At 36.2% G+C, this 23928-nt stretch overlaps 2 protein-coding genes across 2 annotated transcripts; one reads left to right on the top strand and one right to left on the bottom strand.

Moving 5' to 3' along the window:
* The first annotated feature begins 12541 nt into the window (after nt 1-12541).
* LOC111314792 (dehydration-responsive element-binding protein 2D-like) lies at nt 12542-14210 on the top strand. The gene has a single exon (XM_022916407.2). The coding sequence runs from the start codon at nt 13194-13196 to the stop codon at nt 13884-13886; it is 693 nt and encodes a 230-aa protein (XP_022772142.2). The 5' UTR covers nt 12542-13193; the 3' UTR covers nt 13887-14210.
* A 3378-nt stretch (nt 14211-17588) lies between these two features.
* Nucleotides 17589-20485, bottom strand: LOC111314791 (protein WALLS ARE THIN 1-like). Its single transcript, XM_022916406.2, has 6 exons — nt 20185-20485; nt 20008-20070; nt 19758-19874; nt 19226-19631; nt 18285-18436; nt 17589-18091 (listed from the first exon to the last, which is right to left on the bottom strand). Exons 1-6 carry the CDS (start codon nt 20406-20408, stop codon nt 17899-17901), a joined length of 1155 nt encoding a protein of 384 aa, XP_022772141.2. The 5' UTR covers nt 20409-20485; the 3' UTR covers nt 17589-17898.
* Nucleotides 20486-23928: the final 3443 nt, after the last annotated feature.

Raw genomic sequence — 23928 nt, 5'->3', positions numbered from 1 at the left:
CATTTCTATACACAGCGGCAATATAGAGTTCAAGATCATGCCATTAACTTGCCTCTTTCACACTCCAGTGATGCAATTTTTGTTAAAATAGAAACAGCAAACAGAACTCCTAAACATGTTCATATTCCAAAGCAGATTTCTAATTAAAGAACTTGCCACCCTTCTACCAAAGACGTGGATGACAAGTTATTAAAAAATTTGAAAACAAGATGAACCAATTGAACATTTTGATCTAACCTACAAGACAAATCAGGATGGTACTGTCACAATTGAATTTGATCACAGCAAAGGAAAGGATGTTCCTCCTCCAACAATCTTTCCAACCCAATTTATGATGCAACGATGTCATGCTGATCTCCTTGATGTTCTAGTCACACACTTTCAGTCTAATAGAAATCCCGTGTATGCATATAGATCTCCAAAAGGACATTGCTATTAGGACATAAATTGTCAATGCAAAGAATGGAATATCATGCATACCAGTGTGATATGGTGTGAAGATGTTGTAACTCGAAGCTGCTTGTTGTTGTTGTTGTTTCTGATGAAATTGATTTTGAAGGTCTACAAGTTGAATCTTTAGGCTCTTCATTTCTTTCTCTCGTTCAGTGAAAGCATAAGTGATTCCAATGTTGGTTTCAGCCATGTATCTGAGTTCTTGATCAAGTGTGATTATCCTTGACTGAATTTCAAGAATAATATTTTGGAGATTGACAAGGCTCTGATCAAAATATTGACCGACTTGGTCCAACTTATGTTCGATTCTGTGCAGGTATGAATTTTGCTGGAGAGAATTTTCAGTTTGCCAGTTTAAAACTGCTTCAGCATGAGAAACACTTTTTTGGTTTCCATATTCATCTCTGTCAGTGGGAGTGGGGATTTTTGGAATGTGTTTGTATTGGTCTTTATGAAATTCTTCAAAATGAGGGAAATTTGAGCTTGGGTAAGTTGGTTGGATCATGGAGATTTGTGGTAAAGGTGTGGGTAAAGGTTAGGTGGAGGTTTGGGTGGAATCTGGTTTTTGTGTGGGTTGATTTGAGTAGGTTTGATGGTGTGGTTTGCCTTTCTTAGGATAGATGACATAATAGTCAAACTTTCCTGAGGGTTCACCAAGGAGATCAACTTCAGGGTCTCCATTTTCATATCTTTCTTTGAGCTTTTGCTGGGAAGACTTTTTCTTCTTTTGCTTTTTTGAAATATCATCATCATCATCCAGGAAGTTTGTATCTGCATCTATCTGGCATTCTTTGCATTGACAATTTATGTCCCAATAGTACTACCTGTCATTGTGTATAGAAATGGTATCAGAGCTTGCAGCTTGCCAAGATAGTGAGAAGAAAGTCATGTTTCTAAAGTTTTGATTATTGAAATTGGAAAAGAAAAAGCCAAAAGAGAGTCTTATTTTCATGGATCTATCCACTCTTAGCACTTCTAGTTTTCAACCTTCTTCCTCCAGATCTTCTTTTAGTTTGTCCTCTCATCCATCTCCTGTACTTAAAAAGCCTTCCTCTTTTAAGCTTAAGTTCTTATATGAAGTAGATTACATTTCAGAAGAAAAGAAAACCCAACAAACAGTTCTACCTCTTGTAAATCCTTACACAACTTTCTCAAACTCCTCCCCTTCTCTTACTAGATCTTTAAAAACTCTTTTAAAACTCAAATATCCAGCTCCAAAAGAGTATGTTCAAGCCATAAACTTTGATCAATGTATTCTTCCAGCAGGACCTCAAGAGTACTTTATTACTCTTCAGATCCCAGAAGAATTTCCTCACCAGTGGTCAGAACAAGGATACACTCACATTCACTTTGGTGCTATCAGAATCGCTTTAACCTTCCATGGTAGAAATGAAATTCCTGTCTGTACCAGAATGGCCTTATTGGACACTAGATTTAAAGATTACAAGCATGCAGTCTTTGGAATCGTCGAGACGACACTCAATACAAGAACTGTCTTCTTCACATTCCCAAATTATAATATATCTCTTCATGATCCAACCCTGTTAGATGTTTTAAAAGTTCAAGTCCAGATCGTAAGCACCGAAATGAAAGGCCTCCAAGTAACCCTTCACTATCAGATGGCATATAGAGTTCAAGATCATGCCATTAACTTACCTTTTTCACACTCCAGTGATGCAATTTTTGTTAAAATGGAAACAGCAGACATAACTCCTAAACATGTTCATATTTCAAAACAGATTTCCAATGAAAAACTTGCCACCATTTTCCCAAAGACGTGGATGATAAGTTATCAAAAGATTTGGAAACAAGATGAACTAATTGAACACTTTGATCCAACCTACAAGATAAATCAGGATGGTACTATCACAATTGAATTTGATCACAGCAAAGGAAAGGATGTTCCTCCTCCAACAATCTTTCCAACCCAATTTATGATGCAAAGATGTCATGCTGATCTCTTTGATGTTCCAGTCACACACTTTCAGTCCAATGAAAATCCGTGTATGCATATAGATCTCCAGAAAGACACTGCTATTGGGACATAAATTGTCAATGCAAAGAATGCCAGATAGATACAGATACAAGCTTCCTGGATGATGATGATGATGATATTCTAAAGAAGTAAAAGAAGAAAAAATCTTCCCAGCAAAAGCTCAAAGAAAGATATGAAAATGGAGACCCTGAAGTTGATCTCCTTGGTTAACCCTCAGGAAAGTTTGACTATTATGTCATCTATCCTAAGAAAGACAAACCATACCCTCAAACCTACTCAAATCAACCCACACGAAAATCAGATTCCACCCAAAATTCCACCAAACCTTTACCCAAACCTTTACCACATATCTCCATGATGCAACCAACTTACCCAAGCTCAAATTTCCCTCTTTTTGAAGAATTTCATAAAGACCAATACAAACACATTCCAAAAATCCCCACTCCCACTGACAGAGATGAATATGGAAACCAAAAAAGTGTTTTTCGTGCTGAAGCAGTTTTAAACCAGCAGACTGAAAATTCTCTCTAGCAGAATTCATACCTGCATAGAATCGAACATAAGTTGGACCAAGTCAGTCAACACTTTGATCAGAGCCTTGTCAATCTTCAAAATATTATTCTTGAAATTCAGTCAAGGATAATCACACTTGATCAAGAACTCAGATACATAGCTGAAACCAACACTGGAATCACTTATGCTTTCATTGAACGAGAGAAAGAAATGAAGAGCCTAAAGATTCAACTTGCAGACCTTCAAAATCAGTTTTTTCATAAACAACAACAACAATAAGCAGCTTCGAGTTACAACATCTTCACACCATATCACACTGGTATGCATGATACTCCTTACTAAGCCTATACTCTTCCTCTATTTCAACCATACAATCCTCCAACCTCACCTCCAAAACCTTTTTTCACACCTTTTCAGTACAAACCTCTCCCAACATCTATCCCAACATCCTCACAATAACACAATTCTTCACTCCTATCTCAGACCAACCAGACCAATCCCCTTTCGGTACAACTAAAAAATGGATTCACAGATTTTGAAAAAAATAATCAGTTGATCCAAAACCCAAAAAAGTAGCAGAACAACCACTTTTTCAACCTTCAAAACCAAAACCAAGCTCAAGTTTCACACCTCAAAACCCTACACCACAACCAACCCAAAAACTTGTACAACTTATGATTTCTCCTACACAAACCCTTCCAGAAATACTTCACCAGATGGCACAAGACAACCTTTCTCAGTTCTCTCTTGAAGATATTTTTTCCTCTACCTTTGAGACTGAATCTCACATGGACACTGTCAAATCAGATGAATTAATTGAAACAGATGATACTGATGACTCAGATGAAATGATGCTCCCTCAGATTTTCATGACAGAACCAACAGTTGAAGTTCCAAATGATACTCCAAAAGTCCATAACCCTGATGCAATGGATGCTGAACAACACCCTCATCCACAACAATCACATGCTCCTCCTTCAACATCAAAATTCTCAGTTTTTACCATTGATGATGTTCTTCCTTCAAAATGGCCCTCAAGATTTCAAGAATTCTTAGCATGGGGACTCGTTGAATTGAATTCTCATCCCAATGTTACGATGAACACAGTTTTGATCAGATTTGTTTTCAGACTAGTTGAAACTCTGTAAAATTTTTGGGACAACATTGGTGAATACAAACAACTCCAGTTTCTTCAATGCCCAATAATCACAAACGCTGTCTCTCAATTTGCAGTAATCTTTTGTGGATAAGAAACTCACAGATTGAAAAAGATCAGAGAGTAATTCTTCAGACTAAAATGCTGTTCTCTCCATCCAAAAGACCTTGACAGACACTATCAATAATTTTTTTAGTATTTTTACATACTTGGTGGATTCGATGATGTCAACTTAAAGCAAGCATTTCTTAATTCTGTTCTAGAAGAACTTACCCAGCAAACAAGAACCCAGTTAAACCTCAGATCCTTTGATGTTAAATCTATAACCCTTGGAGACATCTACAAAATGATGCTAAAAGCCCTTGATAAAATTTGCAAAGAGCACAAATACATCAAAACCTTGGTGCACAACTCCAAAAAGCTAGAAAAGTCATGTTCTTACTCCTCCTCAGGACTTCAAATCAAATGTTCCTTCAAAGATCCCACATATTTTTGCAGCAACAAGAAAAAGAAGCATTTCAGAAGATTCAGACCTTCCAGACCTCCAATAATCTTCAGACCCAGACACAAGAAGTTTTACAGATATGCTGATAAACCTAAAAGATTTCAAAGATTCAAATTTACAAGAAAAAAGAAAGACCCAAAGATTAAAAGCTTAAAATATTTTCTCTGTGGAAAACCAAGATATTTTTCAAAGAACTGCCCAAAGTCAGATAAAAAGTCAGTCAATATGATCCAAGACATTGCTACTATCTCAGGTATCAATCTCTCAGATGATGATCTTGAATCAATTTTCTCCCTTAATGATGAGCAGAATAAAAGATCCATGTTTATGATTAAGTAGTTTGATGATGATGAGTATGTAGATTCAGACTACTCAAAATACTCAGATGATTTCACAGATGATCAATGTTATGAGTATATGTCAGTTCAAGAACTCCAAAAAATCTAAACCCTTCAACCTTCAAAATTACCCTTAGCTCCAGTATAGATCTTCCCTCACAAATATTCCCCTCCTATAATAGTCACAACTTTTTTTGATACTGGTGCAGCCTAAACCATAGCAAACCCCCTTGTCTTACCCAAACACTTTTAGACCAAATAGAAAACCTTCTTCAAAACCGCTGATGAAAATGTATTTTCTACAGACTTTGTCAGCAACCCTGTTACCCTTCAAATTTTTTCAGGATGTAACTCAAAAGATTTTAAGATCTCTACTTCCCCAAAAAAACCTTGTTATTGGTTTCGATATCATTACCAGTATACCAGGTTTAAAGCTTAGTGTTAACGGTATCAAGTTTGAAAGTTATTTTAGACCTTGGAAAAACCTTCCCAATCTCTTCACCCTAACCCTTCAACCAGATGTTTTTCAAGATTTCAAACACAAGTTTATTCACTTTTCATATGTAAAAACTCATTCAGATTTCCTTCAGAAATGTGATCACCCACTTTGGCAAAACCCAAAATTTTTTATTTATCTTTCCTTTAAAAAAGATGAAAATGCCAATCCTACAAAAGCTAGTCATTCAGGCATGAACCCAGTTCATTTCAAGCAAGCAATCCAAGAATGCTCCTTTCTCCAGGCTCAAGGATTAATTGAACCAACCTCCTCTCCATAGGCGTGTGAAGCGTTTTATGTCAACAAACGTTCAAAACAAGTTCGTGAAAAATTAAGATTGGTAATCAATTACAAGCATCTTAACATTTTTCTTGCAGATGATAAGTTTCCTCTTTCAGACAAAAAACTTTTGTTCACAAATCTAGCAAATGCAAAAGTGTTCTCAAAGTTTGATCTCAAAGCAAGATTTTGGCAACTAGGTATACATCTACAGGATAGATACAAAACAGCGTTTTGCATTCTTCAACACCATTTCCAGTGGACTGTAATGCCTTTTGGATTAAAAGTTACTATTTCACTGTTCCAGAAAGCCATGACCAAGATATTTGCTCCAATTCTTGATAATGTCTTGATTTACATTGATGACATCTTGCTGTTCTCTCCTGATGACACCTTTCATGCACAGTTATTGGATAAGTTCCAGCGTATTGTTCAATAGTATGGGATAATGCTTTCAGAAAAAAAGATGATCATTGGTGTTACAAAAATTGATTTCCTAAGCATGCATCTCAAAGATGGTCAGTACATTGCTTAACCTCATATTGCTCAGTCACTTACAGATTTTTCTGATGCAAATCTCTCAAAGAAGTAAATCCAATAATTTCTCGACATAGTCAATTACATGAATGAATTTCTTTCAGATATTGCCCAGCTTACATATCCACTCAGACAGATGCTCAAAAAAGAACCACCCACGTGGTCTCAAGTCCAGACAAATGCAGTACAAGCCTTGAAGATAAAAGTAAAGTCACTTTCCACTTTAAAGATTCCATCAGATGGTAAAAGAATATTACAGACCGATGCTAGTGAACAGTTCTGGTCAATAATCCTTTTAGAAGAAAAAGATGAAACTAGATAAATCTGTGGTTACAAAAGTGAAAAATTCAAAGATTCGAAACTCTATTATCACTCTACACTAAAAGAGATTTTAGCTGTAAAGTATGGTATCCAAAGATTTGAATTTCACCTAATTGGATTTCACTTTCTCATGAAATTAGATATGTCAGCCTTTGATCAGATGCTCAATTTTAAAAAGAAGAAAATGCCAAATGCACAGTTACTCAGGCTATCACAGTGGTTCTCACAGTACTCCTTCACCACCACACATATAAAAGACAAAGACAACCTCATCCCAGACATGCTCACAAAACCTCATTCGAAACCTCCTTCAAACACCTTGCAGGTTATTCCAGTCATTTCTATAATGTACCCAACACCTTCTTCTTCATAAGCATCTTTCTCAAATAACTCTCTTTTCCCCTCTTCTCAAAAACCTCACCTTGATGATGAATTTGATCTGCCTGATGAATTCCTTAACCTTCCCGTAGAAAATCTTCCTCCAGAGTTACCCAGACTTCTTGTCACTCAAACCCTTGACCAAAAAGCCTCACACCTCTTGCTCAAATATCAGTCCAAAACACTCAGAAAGTTTGGAGACACCTCTTTTCAATCTCTTGGTATACACCATGATTATCCCTTTATCCATCTCTTTAAATTCCCTGAACCTCTTTGTTTCCCAAAAGAAATAGTTTGTTTTATGTGGTACCTTTGTCACCTTTACTATATTGCTATAGAATTCCCTCTTCCAATGCTTAAAACACTTTTTCACCTTTTTCAACAGTCAACCATTAACCCTACCAAACACCAGTTGGACCCCAGTCACCAACATCTCAAGTTTTTCTTCACTTGGTTCAGACCCATTCCCATTTAGATCCAATGGATTGAAACCTATGAGAGATATACAAAAGTTCTTCATGATCCTCATATTATTTTAATCTTTCACAGATCTTGTAGCTGTTTGACAAAAGACCCCCAGTATTTCTCTTATATAGTAATTTACAGCTCTCAAGGATATTCACTGTTTGATTCTCAGTTTGATCACCCAGTTGAATACATTGAATTTCAGAGATAAATTTGTGAAATGAATCATAAGTTTCCCAAGCAAAATTGGTTCGAGCTCCAAGATGAAGTTCCATGGGGAAACTATCCTTCAGAATACACTTATCAGCTCAAAATTGACAAAAAGATTTATGAAATCCACCTTGATGGTGATTGGACAAAACCTCTTTCTGAAACTACCAAATTTGAACTTGACCATGCAGGCCCAGTAGATTGAAATCTTTACTGGAAACCTCCTGAAGTTATCCCACAAATGGAATGGCAAGATTCTTAAGACCCACTTGATGATTTTGATCCAGATCAATGGTTAGTCAACATCGACTATGATTTCACAATAGGCGTAGATAATTCACACCTCAACCTCTCTTCAGAACACACTCAACGTTCTCTCAAATGATGACACTCATGGTGCTTCCAGACAGAAGATTCCCTATTCTAGTCCAATATTATATAATTATGCGTGATGCTCCAAAAGACTCCACAGAAGTTGATAATGATGCCTTCACATCAAGACAACCTTATGTCAAGTCTTCATCAACTTTATATCTTAGTTAAGTTATAATAAGTCATTGTATTTTAGTATGAGTCATAATGATGAGTCATCGTACCATAAGTGATGAGTCACTATACCATAATAATGAACTTTTGTACTATAGTAATGAGTCATTGTACTTTAGTTATGACTCACCATCCTTTAGCTTTATCTTAAGCCCCTTGTAAAGTTATTTTATCCTAGTCTTATCTTATTAGGCTACTATTCTTTTACTTTTTCCATGTATAAATAGAATGTTACTTCTCTAGGAAATAATCATCCAACAAGAATTGAAGAAAAATAAAAAATCCCTTGTAACAAAACATTCCTTTATAAAATATGTTTGGCTAAAAATCTCTCTTCTCTTTTGGTGCTTTCATCTTCTTTTTTCCATAGTTACATATTTTAGCTTCATAACTTCTCTTCAAACTATTCAAAGTTTGTAGTGATACAAGTTAAGTATGCTCTGCAGTTGCCATATTATTATGGATCCTCTGCATCAGAAATTCTTGTTACTCTATTAAATAGATCGTTGATCCCTTTCCCTCAGCCAAAGAAAAGTCATACCGCCTCAAGATCATACTAATAGTAAGTTACTATAGTGAAAGATATATCTCCATAAAAGTCAGGCCCCCAATTCGACGTTAAAGCTAAGAAGGCGCCAGAGTCTTGAACACCAGCTAGAATATCTTGGTTATATGTCTGATCTATGGAAAGCTTATGGTTGGTATTATCTTGTCAAGTTTGATCGATCTACACGCTGTTGTCATAGTACCAGATAGTATTGTCAGGATTTTACCACCCAGAGAGTCCGAAACTAAAGCCGTGTCAGTTGCCAAAGCCTTGGCCGTACTACCTGTCGCTGTGTATAGAAAGGTCATCTTTGAATTTGGATAAGACATGACAGCTACATGTGGCCCCACATGTGCAATAAATAAAATTAATGGCAGCGCCCACGTGCTTGTTTTACTTTCAGATGAAAATACACCATATTTTCTAAAGCCCAAGACAAAACCCAAAACTAGTTAATTTTCCCATTGGATTAGACTCAGGCTTCAGAAGCTCATTATCACTCTACACTAAAAGAGATTTTAGCTGTAAAGTATGGTATCCAAAGATTTGAATTTCACCTCATTGAATTTCACTTTCTCGTGGAATTAGATATGTTAGCTTTTGATCAGATGCTCAATTTAAAAAAGAAAAAAATACCAAATACACAGTTACTCAAGCTATCACAGTGGTTCTCACAGTACTCCTTCACCATCGCACATATAAAAGGCAAAGATAACCTCATCCCAGACATGCTCACAAGACCTCTTTCGAAACCTCCTTCAAACACCTTGCAGGTTATTCCAGTCATTTTCATAATGTACCCAACACCTTCTTCTTCACAAGCCTCTTCCTCAAATAACCCTCTTTTCCTCTCTTCTCAGAAACCTCATCTTGATGATGAATTTGATCTACCTGATGAATTTTTTAACCTTCCCGTAAAAAATCTTTCTCCAGAGTTACCCAGACTTCTTGCCACTCAAACGCTTGACTAAAAAGCCTCACACCTCTTGCTCAAATATCAGTCCAAAACACTCAAAAAATTTGGAGACACCTCTTTTCAATCTCTTGGTATACACCCTGATTATCCCTTTATCCATCTCTTTAAATTCCCTGAACCTCTTTGTTTCCCAAAAGAAACAGTTTGTTTTATGTGGTACCTTTGTCACCTTTACTATATTGCTATAGAATTCTTCCTTCCAAAGCTCAAAACCCTTCTTCACCTTTTTCAGCAGTCAACCATCAACCCTACCAAACACCAGTTGGACCCCAGTCACCAACATCTCAAGTTTTTCTTCATCTGGTTCAGACCCATTCCCATTTGGATCCAATGGATTGAAACTTATGAGATATATACAAAAGTTCTTCATGATCCTTATATTGTTTTAATCTTTCACATATCTTGTAGTTGTTTGACAAAAGACCCTCAGTATTTCCCTTATGCAGTAATTTACAGCTCCCAAGGATATTCGCTGTTTGATTCTCAGTTTGATCACCCAGTTGAATACATTGAATTTCAGAGACAAATTTGTGAAATGAATCACAAGTTTCTCAAGCAAAATTGGCTAGAGCTCCAAGATGAAGTTCCATGGGAAAACTATCTTTCAGAATACACTTATCAGCTCAAAATTGATAAAAAGATTTATGAAACCCGCCTTGATGGTGATTAGACAAAACCTCATTCTGAAACTATCAGATTTGAACTTGACCATGCAGGCCCAGTAGATTGAAATCCTTACTGGAAACCTCTTGAAGTTATCCCACAAATGGAATGGCAAGATTCTCAAGACCCACTTAATGATTTTGATCCAGATCAATGGTTAGTCAACATCGGCTATGATTTCACACCAGGCGCAGATAATTCACCCCTCAACCTCTCTCCAGAACACACTCAATGTTCTCTCAAATGATGACACTCATGGTGCTTCCAGACAGAAGATTTCCTATTTCAGTCCAATATTGTATAATTATGCGTGATGTTCTAGAAGACTTCAAAGAAGTTGATAATGATGCTTTCACATCAAGACAACCTTATGTCAAGTCTTCATCAACTTTATGTCTTAGTCAAGTCATAATGAGTCATCATACTTTAGTATGAGTCATAGTCACTATACCATAATAATAAACCTTTGTACCATAGTTATGAGTCATTGTACCTTAGTTATGACTCACCATCCTTTAGCCTTATCCTAAGCCACTTGTAAAATTGCTTTATCCTAGTCTGGTCTTATTAGGCTATTATTCCTTTACTTTTTCCATGTATAAATAGAATGTTACTTCTCTAGGAAGTAATCATTCAACAAGAATTGAAGAAAAATCGAAAATCTCTTGTAATAAAACCTTCATTTATAAAATATGTTTGTCTAAAAACCTCTTTTCTCTTTTGGTGCTTCAATCTTCCTTTTTCCATAGTTACATCTTTTAGCTTTATAACTTCTCTTCAAACTATTCAAAGTTTACAGTGATACAATTTAAGTATGCTCTGCAGTTGCCATATTATTATGGATCCTCTGCATCAGAAATTCTTGTTACTCTATTAAATAGATCGTTGATCCCTTTCCCTCAGCCAAAGAAAAGTCATACCGCCCCAAGATCATACTAATAGTAAGTTACTATAGTGAAAGACATATCTCCATAAAAGTCAGGCCCCCAATTCGACGTTAAAGTCAAGAAGGCGCCAGAGTCTTGAACACCGGCTAGAATACCTTGGTTATATGTCTGATCTATGGAAAGCTTATGGTTGGTATTATCTTGTCAAGTTTGATCGATCTACACACTGTTGTCATAGTACCAGATAATATTGTCAGGACTCTACCACCCGGAGAGCCCGGAACTGAAGCCGTGTCAGTTGCCAGAGCCTTGACCATACTACCTACCGCTGTGCATAGAAAGGTCCTCTTTGAATTTGGATAAGACATGACAGCTACATGTGGCCCCACATGTGCAATAAATAAAATTAATAGCAGCGCCCACGTGCTTGTTTTGCTTTCAGATGGAAATACACCATATTTTCTAAAGCCCAAGACAAAACCCAAAACTAGTTAATTTTCCCATTGGATTAGACTCAGGCTTCAGAAGCCCAACATTATGATGTTTTACTTTAAATTGGGCCGTTAATTAAAGCTAGTCCTTAAGAGCCTGTCAAAGAGTATTCCAACCTGGGCCAAGTCTGTCACAGAGCGATATTGGACTCAGAGATGAGTTGTGCTGGATTCCTATAATTGGATTTTCATTTGAAATATGTAAGTCTATATTCCAAGTTGGTCATGATGGGCTGCTCTTCCAATTCAATATCGGCCCAAAATTCTACTTTTTTTTTCTTTAAAGAAAATACTTGAACTTATCTATACTCTTATTTATTAAAAGAATCCCTTAAATCTTCTACACATAATAAATTATCTATTTTATTGTATAAAATAAAAATTATAAATTTTTATTTCATTTTAATTATACTCATTAAATTTTAAAAATTAATGAAAATTATTCAATTGACATAATTTTTAAAATAATGTCCTTCAATTCATCTAAATAAATATAGGTATTTTTTTATAAATAAATTAGTTAAGTAAAAAATATTTACAAAAGTTAAATATTTTATATTTTCAAAATTTTAATTATAATAAAATAAAATTTTCAAGAGGGATACTTATTTCTCTCTTTGGGTAAGATTTGAGAGCTTATCCGATTATTAATGTGAAATGTGAAAGTGAGACAAAAAAGTTTATCATAGCACTATGCTGGAAATTTTTGACAATAAAGGAGCTAGGGCGACCAGATAGAATAGAATTTAAAATAGAATGGAGACAACCGAGTTGGCACCCTGAGTCCATATCATATTTTGACTCGGAAAGATTCAGTGTACGAAGGGATCTTTATTGGCAAAGTTACAGCAGCAAGGCCCCATCGATGCATGAATATAAGGCCATTCTTTGAACCTGAGTATCGCAGTTCACACTGACTTCCAAGCCCCACGTCCTCAATGTACTCGGGAGGCCCCACGTATCAAAAATACCCATTCTCATTTGTCATTTGTCATGTGTTTCATTTAAGAACCCTCGCATGTTCTTATCTCCAACCGATAAGCCCAAACGCGCTGTTCCCAATTGTTAAATTGACCATTTTCCTCCTTTTTTTTCCACATGAATTTACAAAATCAAACTACATTTCCTTTTTATTTTTCATTCCTTGTTTGTCACCTGAGCTTGTGTACAGACAAGAGTCTACGCCAAGTGTGTCTATGAGAAATGACAGTGAGCTTTGCTGTCGACACGAGCAAACAGGGTCTCCATGCCAAGTATCATCCCAAGCCCATTTTAAGACACGTTTCAGGAAAGCTTAATTACCCCCATTTGAGCTCTTATCGCCCTTTTCTGTCGTATAAATACCATTAACCTCTTTCAAGCAATGTGCTTATCAATCACTTTCCTCATTTTTTTTCTTCCCCCCGTTCTCTGTTGGAACAATTTCAACATCAGTCATGGATGGGTTTGGAGACAGAAAACAAGTCAAGAAGCCTGTACAAGCAAGCTCGAGAAAAGGGTGCATGAGAGGAAAGGGAGGTCCAGAGAATGCTCTCTGCACTTATAAAGGGGTCAGGCAAAGAACTTGGGGCAAATGGGTCGCTGAAATTCGTGAACCCAACCGTGGTGCTCGTCTTTGGCTTGGAACTTTTGACACCTCTCATGAAGCTGCAATGGCTTATGATACTGCCGCCCGCAAACTCTACGGCTTCGATGCCAAGCTCAACTTGCCAGAATTATGTGTCAACCCTCAATATCCAACTTCTTCAGCTAATGCTCAGGCTGCTCCAATAGGGAACCATCCTCAAAAGGTGAACAATCCAGGTACGAGTTCATCAAATAGCCCAATTTTCACGGCCAATAATATTACACCGGTGTACAATAATGACTCAGTCATGTCTTTCCACAACGAGAACATTGATTCTCAAGGGAACCTGGCGGAGAACAATGCAAAATTTGAGCAGAATGAAGATGGAATTGATGGGTTCTGGGAGAATATGAGTGTGAACTTGCCTGTTTTAGATGACTCCATTTGGGCAGAGGCTGCTATGTCATTAGATTTCCCAGTGATGGATGATCCAGGCAGTTTTGCTGGCAACCTTGTGGACGCAACCGGCTGGGACGCCTTGCAATCCCCGTGGTGCATGTGAAGCTAAGCTAGCTGTTAGCTACGTGGAACGTAAAATTCACATAGTCTTCTGTGCATAAATGTGTAAATAGAATTCTGCAGTGTCCTACTGTCTTACACTCTATAGTAACAGCCACGAAAACCACATGTGTTTTTCTGGGTTTGTCGTGGCCATAAGTTTTTTTTCTTTTTTCTTTTATTTATGTTTCTGTAAATATCAGTCACGCGCTGTTCTAGCGAGCCAGCTTCTATGTCGAGCTGCAACACATGTTTCGTCCTAGAATAATTTCTAAAACAACCAACAGTAGTAAGTTTTTCTATCCCATTACTTGGTTTCTGTCAGAAATGGATGGGCTAAAATTAATTAATCCAAAGCTTTTATGATCAGTATCCATAATATTTGCAGATGTTAAAGAATTTTCTACGTTACACTAAAAACGTTGAAAAAAAAAAAAAAGAATCCATGTTTAGTTCGAAACGCTTATTGCGCACTTTATTGATAACAATCTTCTTGTTCTCTTTCTCTTGTCAGCATCAGCAGTTTTTCCGAGTACATTTGTTCCGTTTTTTTGCTGATACATACAAAGAAAAAACATTTGTTCGGTTTTTATTTTTCCAACAAAAGACCAAACCTTTGTTCACCCCCTTGTTTTTGCTGAGAACTTCTGTTCAGTGTTCACACACTAATTTTAAAACCCAAAACATTATCCATCATGACAGGCAGGGGGCATGTTCCAATTAGCTACCATATTGTTAGAAAATACTATTAAATTCTGCTAAATAGAGTAATTGACAGGAAACTATAAAAGGCCACAAAATATTTTCCCAAGGGATTCCAATATCTGTTGTGAAGCCATAAAGAATCAGCTTCGATAGCATATCCATCTTGATTTCGATTGCAACTATAGGTCCGAGCAAAATTCTATTAAATTTGAAAAAATCGAAAAAAATTTAAATTTTCAGAGGAAATTGGATAATTATAAGGTTGAGTAAAATTTAGTTAAAATCAAAAAAATAAAAAAAAAAAACTGAATTTTTAAAGGAAATGAGTAGGATAATTTGAGTTATATAAGTATTTTGATTATTATTTCGGTTTAAATAATTAAAATGATCAGTTTTTTATTTTAAAATACCTAAACCAAATAAGCTAAAATACTCTACTTAATACAAAATAAATAATTAAAAAATATATATGATATAGGTGTATCCAATGATATGATATAGATATATTTAATATAAGAAACAAAAACTAGAATTATCTAACTCAAAAAAATCGATCGAAACTGATTATTTTAATTTAATTTAATTTTTTTTTATACATATCGATTGATTCGATTTTTATAATAAATTAAATTGATTAAATCAATTATTCAATTTTTATGATTAGATTAACCGAACCAATCAGCACTAATGTCACATAAAGGAGGCATCTTGATTTATTGATACTATAATTTTGTAATAAAATATGTGGTGCGGCTACTGTGGATCTGTCCCTGAGAATAAACCATCAAGCATCAACCCTGACAAAGAGTCACCAAATAATCCAGATTTGGACAGTAAATTTCCTGTTGGTGATAAATGATGAACAAGTGCACATTTAATGAGCAAATAATAACACCCAAATACGAGTTCTCAAAGTTCTCCAAGTGGAGTTTGGTTTTCCATAGATCGCCAAAAGGTGAGGCATAGGGTTCTGATCTGGTCATCTCTGAATAAGTTGAGGATCAGTATCTTTTCCCGCATATATGCAGTGGTAAGTAGCATTCCATTGTAATTGCATCCCATATCACAATTCATGTATATAGATCCCAGCAGCTAATCTTAGAAAGAAATAATGTGAAAGATGCAATCAAGTTCAACTCATAAAAAATTCCTTCTAGAAGTGTTGGAAATTTGAGAAAAAAGGACAGTATAATGGGCTAAATTCTACAGTCTGACTGGCTATGGTTTCTGTTCCCTTGGAAATGCTTAGATATCTATTACCCAGTCAGAAGTTTTACACATAGGCCTTAGATGGTCTAAAAACCTAGGTTGAGAGACCCGAGATAAATGGCCTAGAGGCCCAAATAATCACTGTTGGACCATGTTTGGATCTGCTAAGTGTTGGACCAAGTAATCTGGGCCATGTGTCATTTTTCTCAGGGAACGGTTTTGTTGATGCTATCACCCTCCACAGACAGCCTACGTTCGCCCCTATGCACGGCCAGACCATGCATAAAAGCAACCGACAGGCGACAACCAATCAGCTTTTTCTCTTCGGTGGACTAGCTCTTTAGCCCTTGGAACCGGCGGTATCAAGCCATGCGTTACATGCATGATTATACAAGTATATGATGAAACCATGGGGCAGGCATCTCCTTAACGCAAACAACCTTTTTTTCTTTTTATATTAATGTACTTGACCACTCAAGTTTCTGCAAACTGCCGCTAGAAAATGAAACACCCAAATGGTCATAATTAGCCATCAATGATTTGCAGTTAGGACTTAGGACAATTCCATTGAGACAAAAACATTGTTTGGGCGAAAAGGAGTAACTAACAAAGACAGCAAAGATGAGAAAAACTTAAAAAGAAAAACAAAATGATGCATATTCCATTGACATCATTAAAAGCTAAAGCATCTTATTATAAAACAAAATTGCTTTTGCAAAAGGTTACTAATTGGAAATTTCCTAATGATGCCAATCTCTTTAATGAAGCATTAATCTTGGGATCTGCTGGCCTACATTATTAATTCAACTAGGATTTTCAGTAGTAATTCTGACGTCAACACAGGATTTTAACAGGTGGGTGAATATAGGAATTCAACCAAGACACTTCTACTTCAAGCGATCTATTAATGCAGTAAATTTGTAAATTTAGTGATAAGGGATCAATCTCTTTTAAGTTTTTACATACAGTTAAGAAAGACTTCTTGTCGAGATCATCTTCTATAATTTATTTTTGATGTCCATTACATAAATAGTGCCATTAGAATCATTTAACAACATTCTTTTTCTGGTACGAAAAATTAATACGGATTGATTTCTTGCCACTAAAATTAAAAATTTAATCTTCTAACAATAAACCATGCCAACAACATTTGATTTCAAGTTATTCTAGCAAATTAGATATACACTTAGTTTGGTGAATTTAACTTTTAAGTACCAACTTGTTTATGCATGGAAAGAGTTGTAGTACAGACATTGAAAACAAATAATGGTTGGTTAAAGCAATAAGTTAAACCATACAGAAAATAGCCAATTGAAGCTAACTAAAAGTGCTGCTTGTTCAAGTTATTGCGCTTTTCCTTTTGTTCTTTTTAAAGCTTTGATAATCATATCACTTCCCCTCTATCTTCGATAGTGTTATCTGTTTGTCACTTCGCTTTGCATGTAATTTCCGTCACTCGCTTCCAAACATTATATAAATTTAGTTAACATCCAAATGTAGGAGAATGCATGTGGTGATATCCTGTCAGTTTCTTTCTTAATGACGCGTTTGATGTTTTGCAAACAACTTGTTTATAAATTTCATATGAAAGATCAAACAAAAAGGAAGAGTGGAAAAATCTTATATGATTATTCTTGGTGTAAATGAAAATTGTTTAATTAAAATAAGAGTGGTTATGATGGCATATAAAAGAAAAAAGAGCATGTTTCTTGCCTTCTTTAATCCAAAAAGGAATAGTATTGCAAAGCATTGTTGCTATGTGTGGGTCCAGTCATATCATGCAACACAATGGTTTTGAGCATCAACTTCATAATTTGCATATCTTTTACCATCTTAAATCAAACCATAAAATGAACAAGTAAAAAACATATGGGATTTTCAGGCCCCCATAGGCCACATAGGTGTGACAGTGATCATCATCATCCCCTTTCAAAAACGCTTCTCTTTTAACCCTCTCTGCTACTTGATAAAGCCATTGACTAATAAAAAAGAGGAAAAGGAAATCAAAATCATTCACACACAAACTTTCTGATATAGGCAGTGCTTCCCATTTGTTTCTGCCATTTTTTTTTAATCCATCAAGAAAAGTTAGGGGTTTATAGTCAAACATTTTCAGCTGTGGGAGGGAGAAGTGGCTGAGTGAGGGATGGCTTGATATGGCTTGATGTTCTGCTGTTGATGTGTTCCGGAGTCGACTGAATTGCAGCCTTTTCTTGAGCTGCAAACTTTCTCTCTTCACTTTTTCCCAAAAGCACTAGGTACAATCCTACTATGATCAACACTGCCCCAATGATCCTGTACATTTACAAAAAGAAAAAAAGAACTTGTGTTAAATTCATGTTCAGTGAAAAAAAGGTATCAATACTAAGTTGATCACAATTCACAGCTTAATCATGACAGATATTTTGATCCAACGGTTGGGGACGAACATTTTGTCACCCAACTTTAGCAGATGATTGATGAGTTGGGAAGAAAAGGACACACTTACCCTCCCAAATAGAACTCTTCCCCTAAAGCAATGGAAGCCATAATGGCGACAACAAGAGTCTGAACAGGTTGATAAACGGCAACGAAGACAGGGCCACCTCTGTCAATGCACCATATCTGCACAGCGAATGCAATCCCTGATGCCACCACTCCCTGCAATTTCCACACAACTTTTTTGGTCTCGTTTCATTTTCAATAACCCACCACTTTTTTTTTCTAATGTACTACAACTTAACAACTATTAGAAGAAATCTTTGAGAATAAATGGTTAATAAATTCCACATGAACTTGAACTAAAATATTTTCTTATAAGCAACTATTTAGCACAGGTTGAAATGGTACACATTTAGGCTTTTATTTTCTGAAGTTAGCTTGAGGGACTTAATTTTGAAATTCCCCAGGGAGTACAGAAGCTCCCTTTGGGTTTTGAGAAGGTATTTTCATGAAGTAAAAAGACAGCAAACCAGCTTTCCCAGTCCAAGACATTTTAGAAAGATTTATCAAAACCCATAAAGCATTGCTTTTGACATGGATGTTCATTAAAATAAAAGATGTAGAAGGATCTTTCCGTTAAGCGAATCCCCTTTCACATTATAAAAGGAAAACCAAAAAGTAATTGTGTGCCAAGAATTTCAAGAAAGAATAACTCCCCTATGTGCCAAAATAACTTTTCTTTCACTGGTTATATAAAATGTTTTTCTCATTTTCCATGAATCGGAAGTAGCTAATGGTATTTCATTACTATCCTATATATAGGGTATATTTAATTGCTCAAAATTTATCTGCTAGCTGCTGGCCGGCTGTTGATTGAATTTATATATCCACTGAAATAATTTTACTTGAACCGAAAGTTGTGATCACTCAGCTTAAAGGATACTTTCCCTTACAAAAAAAAAAGTAAATTCTGTGAATGGTTTGACTATGGACTGATGAGTTACTGACCGCATAGAGAATAGTGAAGAGTTCTCCGCCAGAATGGAAAATCCAAGCTTGAGGGTCTCTCTCAAAAAATGCGGCAATGATCAAGAACTGAATAAGACCAAAGAAACATGTATAGGAGGTCACGGAGAGTCTAGCTGGGTACTTCTTCAGGACTGGTGCCTGCAACACCAACCAGCCGGACCAGGACAAGCAATGGCCAATTAGATAGAGACAACCAAGGGTCCAGCTCTTTCCCTTTGCATCCCCCAATGAAACAAACATTGTTGTGGGTCTATTCAGAGGTGGAGCGGGGCTGTATACGGGTGGACCTTTGTATAGAGTTATCACTGATGCTCCAGCCACACACAAGATTGTTCCTATAACCTTCGCGATCCCATCTTTTCGATTTAGCCGCACTTTTTCTATCCTGAAAACAAGAACATGCAAATGAATACATTCAGACACATTTCGATGTCATGTCCCTGCGTATTTCTTAATTTATTTCCTGTAACTTAAATGTATACTATGTATAACAGAGGAATTACGTGCTTACCGGAGTATGGCTGCCATGAGAAAGGTAATGGCTGGGACAGAGTTTTGGATTGCTGATGCAAAGGTTGGTGTTGTGTTGTCTAAGCCCAGCAAGTAGAAACCTTGGTTTGCTGTGATTCTGTCACGTAAAAAAAGGAAATAAGACCAGTTAGTTTTGCTTTTATTACAGTACTGAACATGGTCCTAACCATGTGATGAATTAGCTTTTTTTTTTTTTTATACTTTAGAGTTTAGAGCATGGTCATGCGTACCCAACAAGAGCAAGGAGGAAGAATTGTAAAAGAAAATTTAGAGTAATAGCTGGTCTCTCCTTCCTGGACAAATAAGAAATAAATGTTTGAAAAACAAGTTAGGGTTTAGTACATCAAGGGGTTAAAAGCAAAGAGAAATGTGATTATGCTTGTATAGGAATGTTAGAAGCGATTTACTTTTCAAGAAAATATGCAAAGGGAAGGAGCAGAAGCAAAGCAATTATATTCCTATAAACTGTGAACACAAGTTTGCTAATGCCCATGTTAAGGGCAGCTCTGGAGACCACATGGAAACCTGCATAACCAAACTGCAAGGCCAACATGGCAATATGCAGCTGGAGCCTTTCAGGAACAGAAAACCACATCCTCTTAGCAGACGCTGAACCACCGGCATCAGCCATTGAAGCAAAGTCTTGAGACTAACAGAAACGGAAAACGTGAATTTAACAAGAGAATAAGGAAACTTGAGGATGGGGAGCTAGGGAATGAAGTGGTGGTATAAATATACTCCAAGGAGGGAGAAAAAAAAATGGAGATTTTAATGTGGATGGCCCCACAAGGGCCCTAAAAATACATTATGTCAACTGTTAGTTGCCCTTCAAATGTTTTCGGTTGTCTCGCACTTCTGCTACAAAATGAATAGAAAGTGAGAGAAAATTGAAAAGAAAACGAGAGAAAAGAAAAGAGAAGATTATTTACTACACTGTTATCTGGCAGGTGATTTGTTTTGGCTCCATGCCATTAATGATGATAATTTAAGGTGATAGAGTGAGCCGCCATTGATAGATAGCGCGCACGAGGGGGAAGGTGGGTGCCCCATGCGTTTTCATGCCCCATGAAAGCCTTCAACCTCACCATTCCCACCTCACACTTACTACAAAGCTTTACATTTCTTGTATTTTTCTATCTTAATCTTCGTTATTTTAATACATAGTAATAGTAAAAGATTTCCATACCCCACCAGACCACAAATTCCACCTTATCAATCCCTACCATTCAATAAATTAACAAATTCTTGTCAGAAGAGCCCACCTGATAATCCATTGGAACATGCCTGATTTCCCAACTAAATTTGTCAATATAACAATAAATTAATTATGTTGAACCAAGCTGCAAATGGCTTATTTGTCTTATGATCACTAACATAATATAACCAAGGTCATGCAATCAAAGCGATCTACTTTCATTTGAAAGCCAAATAATCAACTGAACAACTCGATTATCAACGGTTTAAGATCATTAGCTCAAAGACTGCTTTAAACGAGAGGGTCCACTCGGTGCCTGCAAAAGAGAAGAGAAAATGGACTACATTTTTTTTTCTCTAGAGCAAGGACCATGGTATTTAAAAAGTAGCTTCCAACAGGAAGAATCCATCTTTTTTACATTTTGCAACTTTTCTTTCTCTCCTCTATACTAAAAATGTCAAAAGATGTATTAATGTACCATTAATGGGTCTTTATCTTTTGTTATTAAAGATGTTGATCATCCTTTCCCAGGAACCTAATGAAGTGTTTCCACTAAGGTTCCCACTCCCAAAGTTTGCTCAAATTTGGTTTTTTGTTTCTGATCTCAACTCCCTTGCTTTCATAGACATGTTGGCCCCCCTCAATTGAGACCACATCATTCTAAAATTCAAAAAAAAGAGGCCTGCCCCCGGAATTAAAAGAATATGTTACTCTTTTTCATCTGGCAGTAAATGATTTAGTCTTTACTCATACTTTTAACAAACATGGTGTGTCTTAGGAAGTGCAAGAAGAGATGGATTGAAAGCACGAACCGGTCGGACACCGCCATCTCCAATCCAGTTGTGATCTTAATTGCATTTAGCACAGCTTCATTCTCTTTAGGGTCACATAAGTACACGACAGACAGCTAGAATAGATTTTGTTTGCACGGGAGAATCTTCAAAGTCAGACTCTGGTCGAGGTCTGAGTCGACTCGATTGTTAAACTCAATTCCACCTCCCTTCTAACAAGCATAGTACTAATTTCTTGATAACAATTGGCCATATGTTTTTATTTTAAGTTTAATTTAAAAGGGAAAGTCCAAATAAACATGAGATCTCTTGTTGGCCTTCGGAGCACAAAGATGGATATCCCAAAATTCCGCAATGGTAGGGCATATAAAAATCTATATTTGTATAGTAGACTTCTATTTCATCTATGATTCTGGCTATAAATAGAAAAAAAAAATACAGTCCAATAACGCTTGTTAATTAGTTCATTAAACTTGGTGCTTAATTATAAATTTATAATTAAAGAAAAATTAAGTTGTTTTAGCCCTTGATCATATATATACACAGATTAATGGTTGAAGCATATATTTTCATATACACACAAACGTGTATATATATATATATATATATATATATTGAAATTATAATTTAAACCAAGCTAGTTGATTAAATATTCAAAATTGTCCAAAAATTCATTGCTAATTATGGATGGAGGCATGCAATTATGCAGCACTCCTTAATTTGTACATATAATTATCAGTAATAATGTTTGCTAAGCACTTATGCTACAATTTTCTGTGAAACTCTGAAAAAGTTTATGATTTGACCTTTTTTTTCAAAATTAGTTCACCTTAGCAGCAGGGTGACAGATTTACTTAACTCTAGTTGAATTTCATGATTAAGAATTTTGAGAGCTGGTTGGAAATAGTTGTGGAAATCGATTAAGTTGAACAAGTTGAAATCATAGTTGATCGGTAGCCATATAACATGATGTTGAGCACCTTCCAGACAACGTCAAGTACCTTGTTTGTTTCCCATGGTCCTCTCTCACTAATCTGCCATGGACAGTTCTACTTTGATCTCATTGGTTGTTCATGTTAAGTCATATTCAAATTTAGTTTTCGCTACAGGAATTTAGCTATATTTTGCAATTTGGGTTACAATCAAAATTAAAAGTCTAAAATCCATTTTCTTTTTAAAGACTAATATATATATATATATAATCTACTTAGCTGAGTAGCTGACTGACCCCTTTTGATCTCTTTTTATAGTTGAGTCGCATTCAAGTGAGTTTTATTACATGAATCTCACTATTGCATTTTGGTTACAGTAAAAAAGATGTAGTGTCTACGATTCGTTATCTAGATTGATCAAGTTCTAACCGGGCCTTTTCTGCTTCAGTTTTGTTGCCTGTTTTTTGGAGAACATATGCACCAGCAAGTGAACCAGGGCCGCTCATTCAATTCACTAGTAAGTGGGACATTGTTTGAATACAACATTACGTGGGATATCACTCAGCACTAAGCAGACCCATTGACGAAAAAAACGATCAAGCAAAGAGGAGATAAAAGTAGGAAATTTTGTCACCCTGGAAACAAAGATCAATTACAGTACTAATTAAAAGCTTTGAGACGATATCTCATTGGCCTGGAGGCCTGGAGCCCTGGATACAATCCAGGGTGGGCTATGAAAAGCCTAGGTCAAGTTATGCTGCTTTATGGGCTGTTTGTCGGCTAACCTTAGTTCAATTGAACGATGAATCATGACTCATGAGCCTTGACGTGTTACAAGTTTTGCTTAAGAATGTTTACGACTGGCTCGCAAACCAACTTCCAAGACATAATAAGTCACAGGATTCAATAGGTGTGTTGCTAGGGATCACCAAAGCTTGGAATTTTGCAGTAAGCCTTTCTTCCAAAAGGTGCAAACATTACCCTTCACGTTTCTTGAACCTGTTACTTTTGGAGATAAAAAAGAAAACAACAATAACTCAATGAATCCCAATGATCTCCAGCTTTGATGAAATTGAGATTTAGAAACCAGAACCCTGCTATCTCCTACCTTTGGAAGGATCCCCCTAGCTTTATGTGGGTTAGCTCTTTTCCAGTTTTCCCTCGTAATCAGGTAAGCCACTAGTGATTCTTTTATTGCTTTTGCTTGGCGCTTTCGGCACATAAAGTGATTCC

This window comes from Durio zibethinus, chromosome 20, assembly GCF_047325235.1.
Source record: "Durio zibethinus cultivar Kanyao isolate XHJ-2024 chromosome 20, ASM4732523v1, whole genome shotgun sequence".
Taxonomy (NCBI): Eukaryota; Viridiplantae; Streptophyta; class Magnoliopsida; order Malvales; family Malvaceae; genus Durio; species Durio zibethinus.
Note: the sequence above shows the minus strand (reverse complement) of the source record. Positions and strands in the feature narration are given on the sequence as shown.

What these genes read in the sequence shown, in the direction of transcription:
- LOC111314792 (XM_022916407.2), top strand. Translation starts at nt 13,194, where the DNA reads ATGGATGGGTTTGGAGACAGAAAACAAGTCAAGAAGCCTGTACAAGCA.
- LOC111314791 (XM_022916406.2), bottom strand. Translation starts at nt 20,408, where the DNA reads ATGGCTGATGCCGGTGGTTCAGCGTCTGCTAAGAGGATGTGGTTTTCT. An exon ending in CTCATGGCAGCCATACTCCG is followed by an intron (nt 19,632 to 19,757) that starts GTAAGCACGTAA and finishes TCTTGTTTTCAG; the next exon opens with GATAGAAAAAGTGCGGCTAA. An exon ending in TCTTCACTATTCTCTATGCG is followed by an intron (nt 18,437 to 19,225) that starts GTCAGTAACTCA and finishes TGGAAATTGCAG; the next exon opens with GGAGTGGTGGCATCAGGGAT.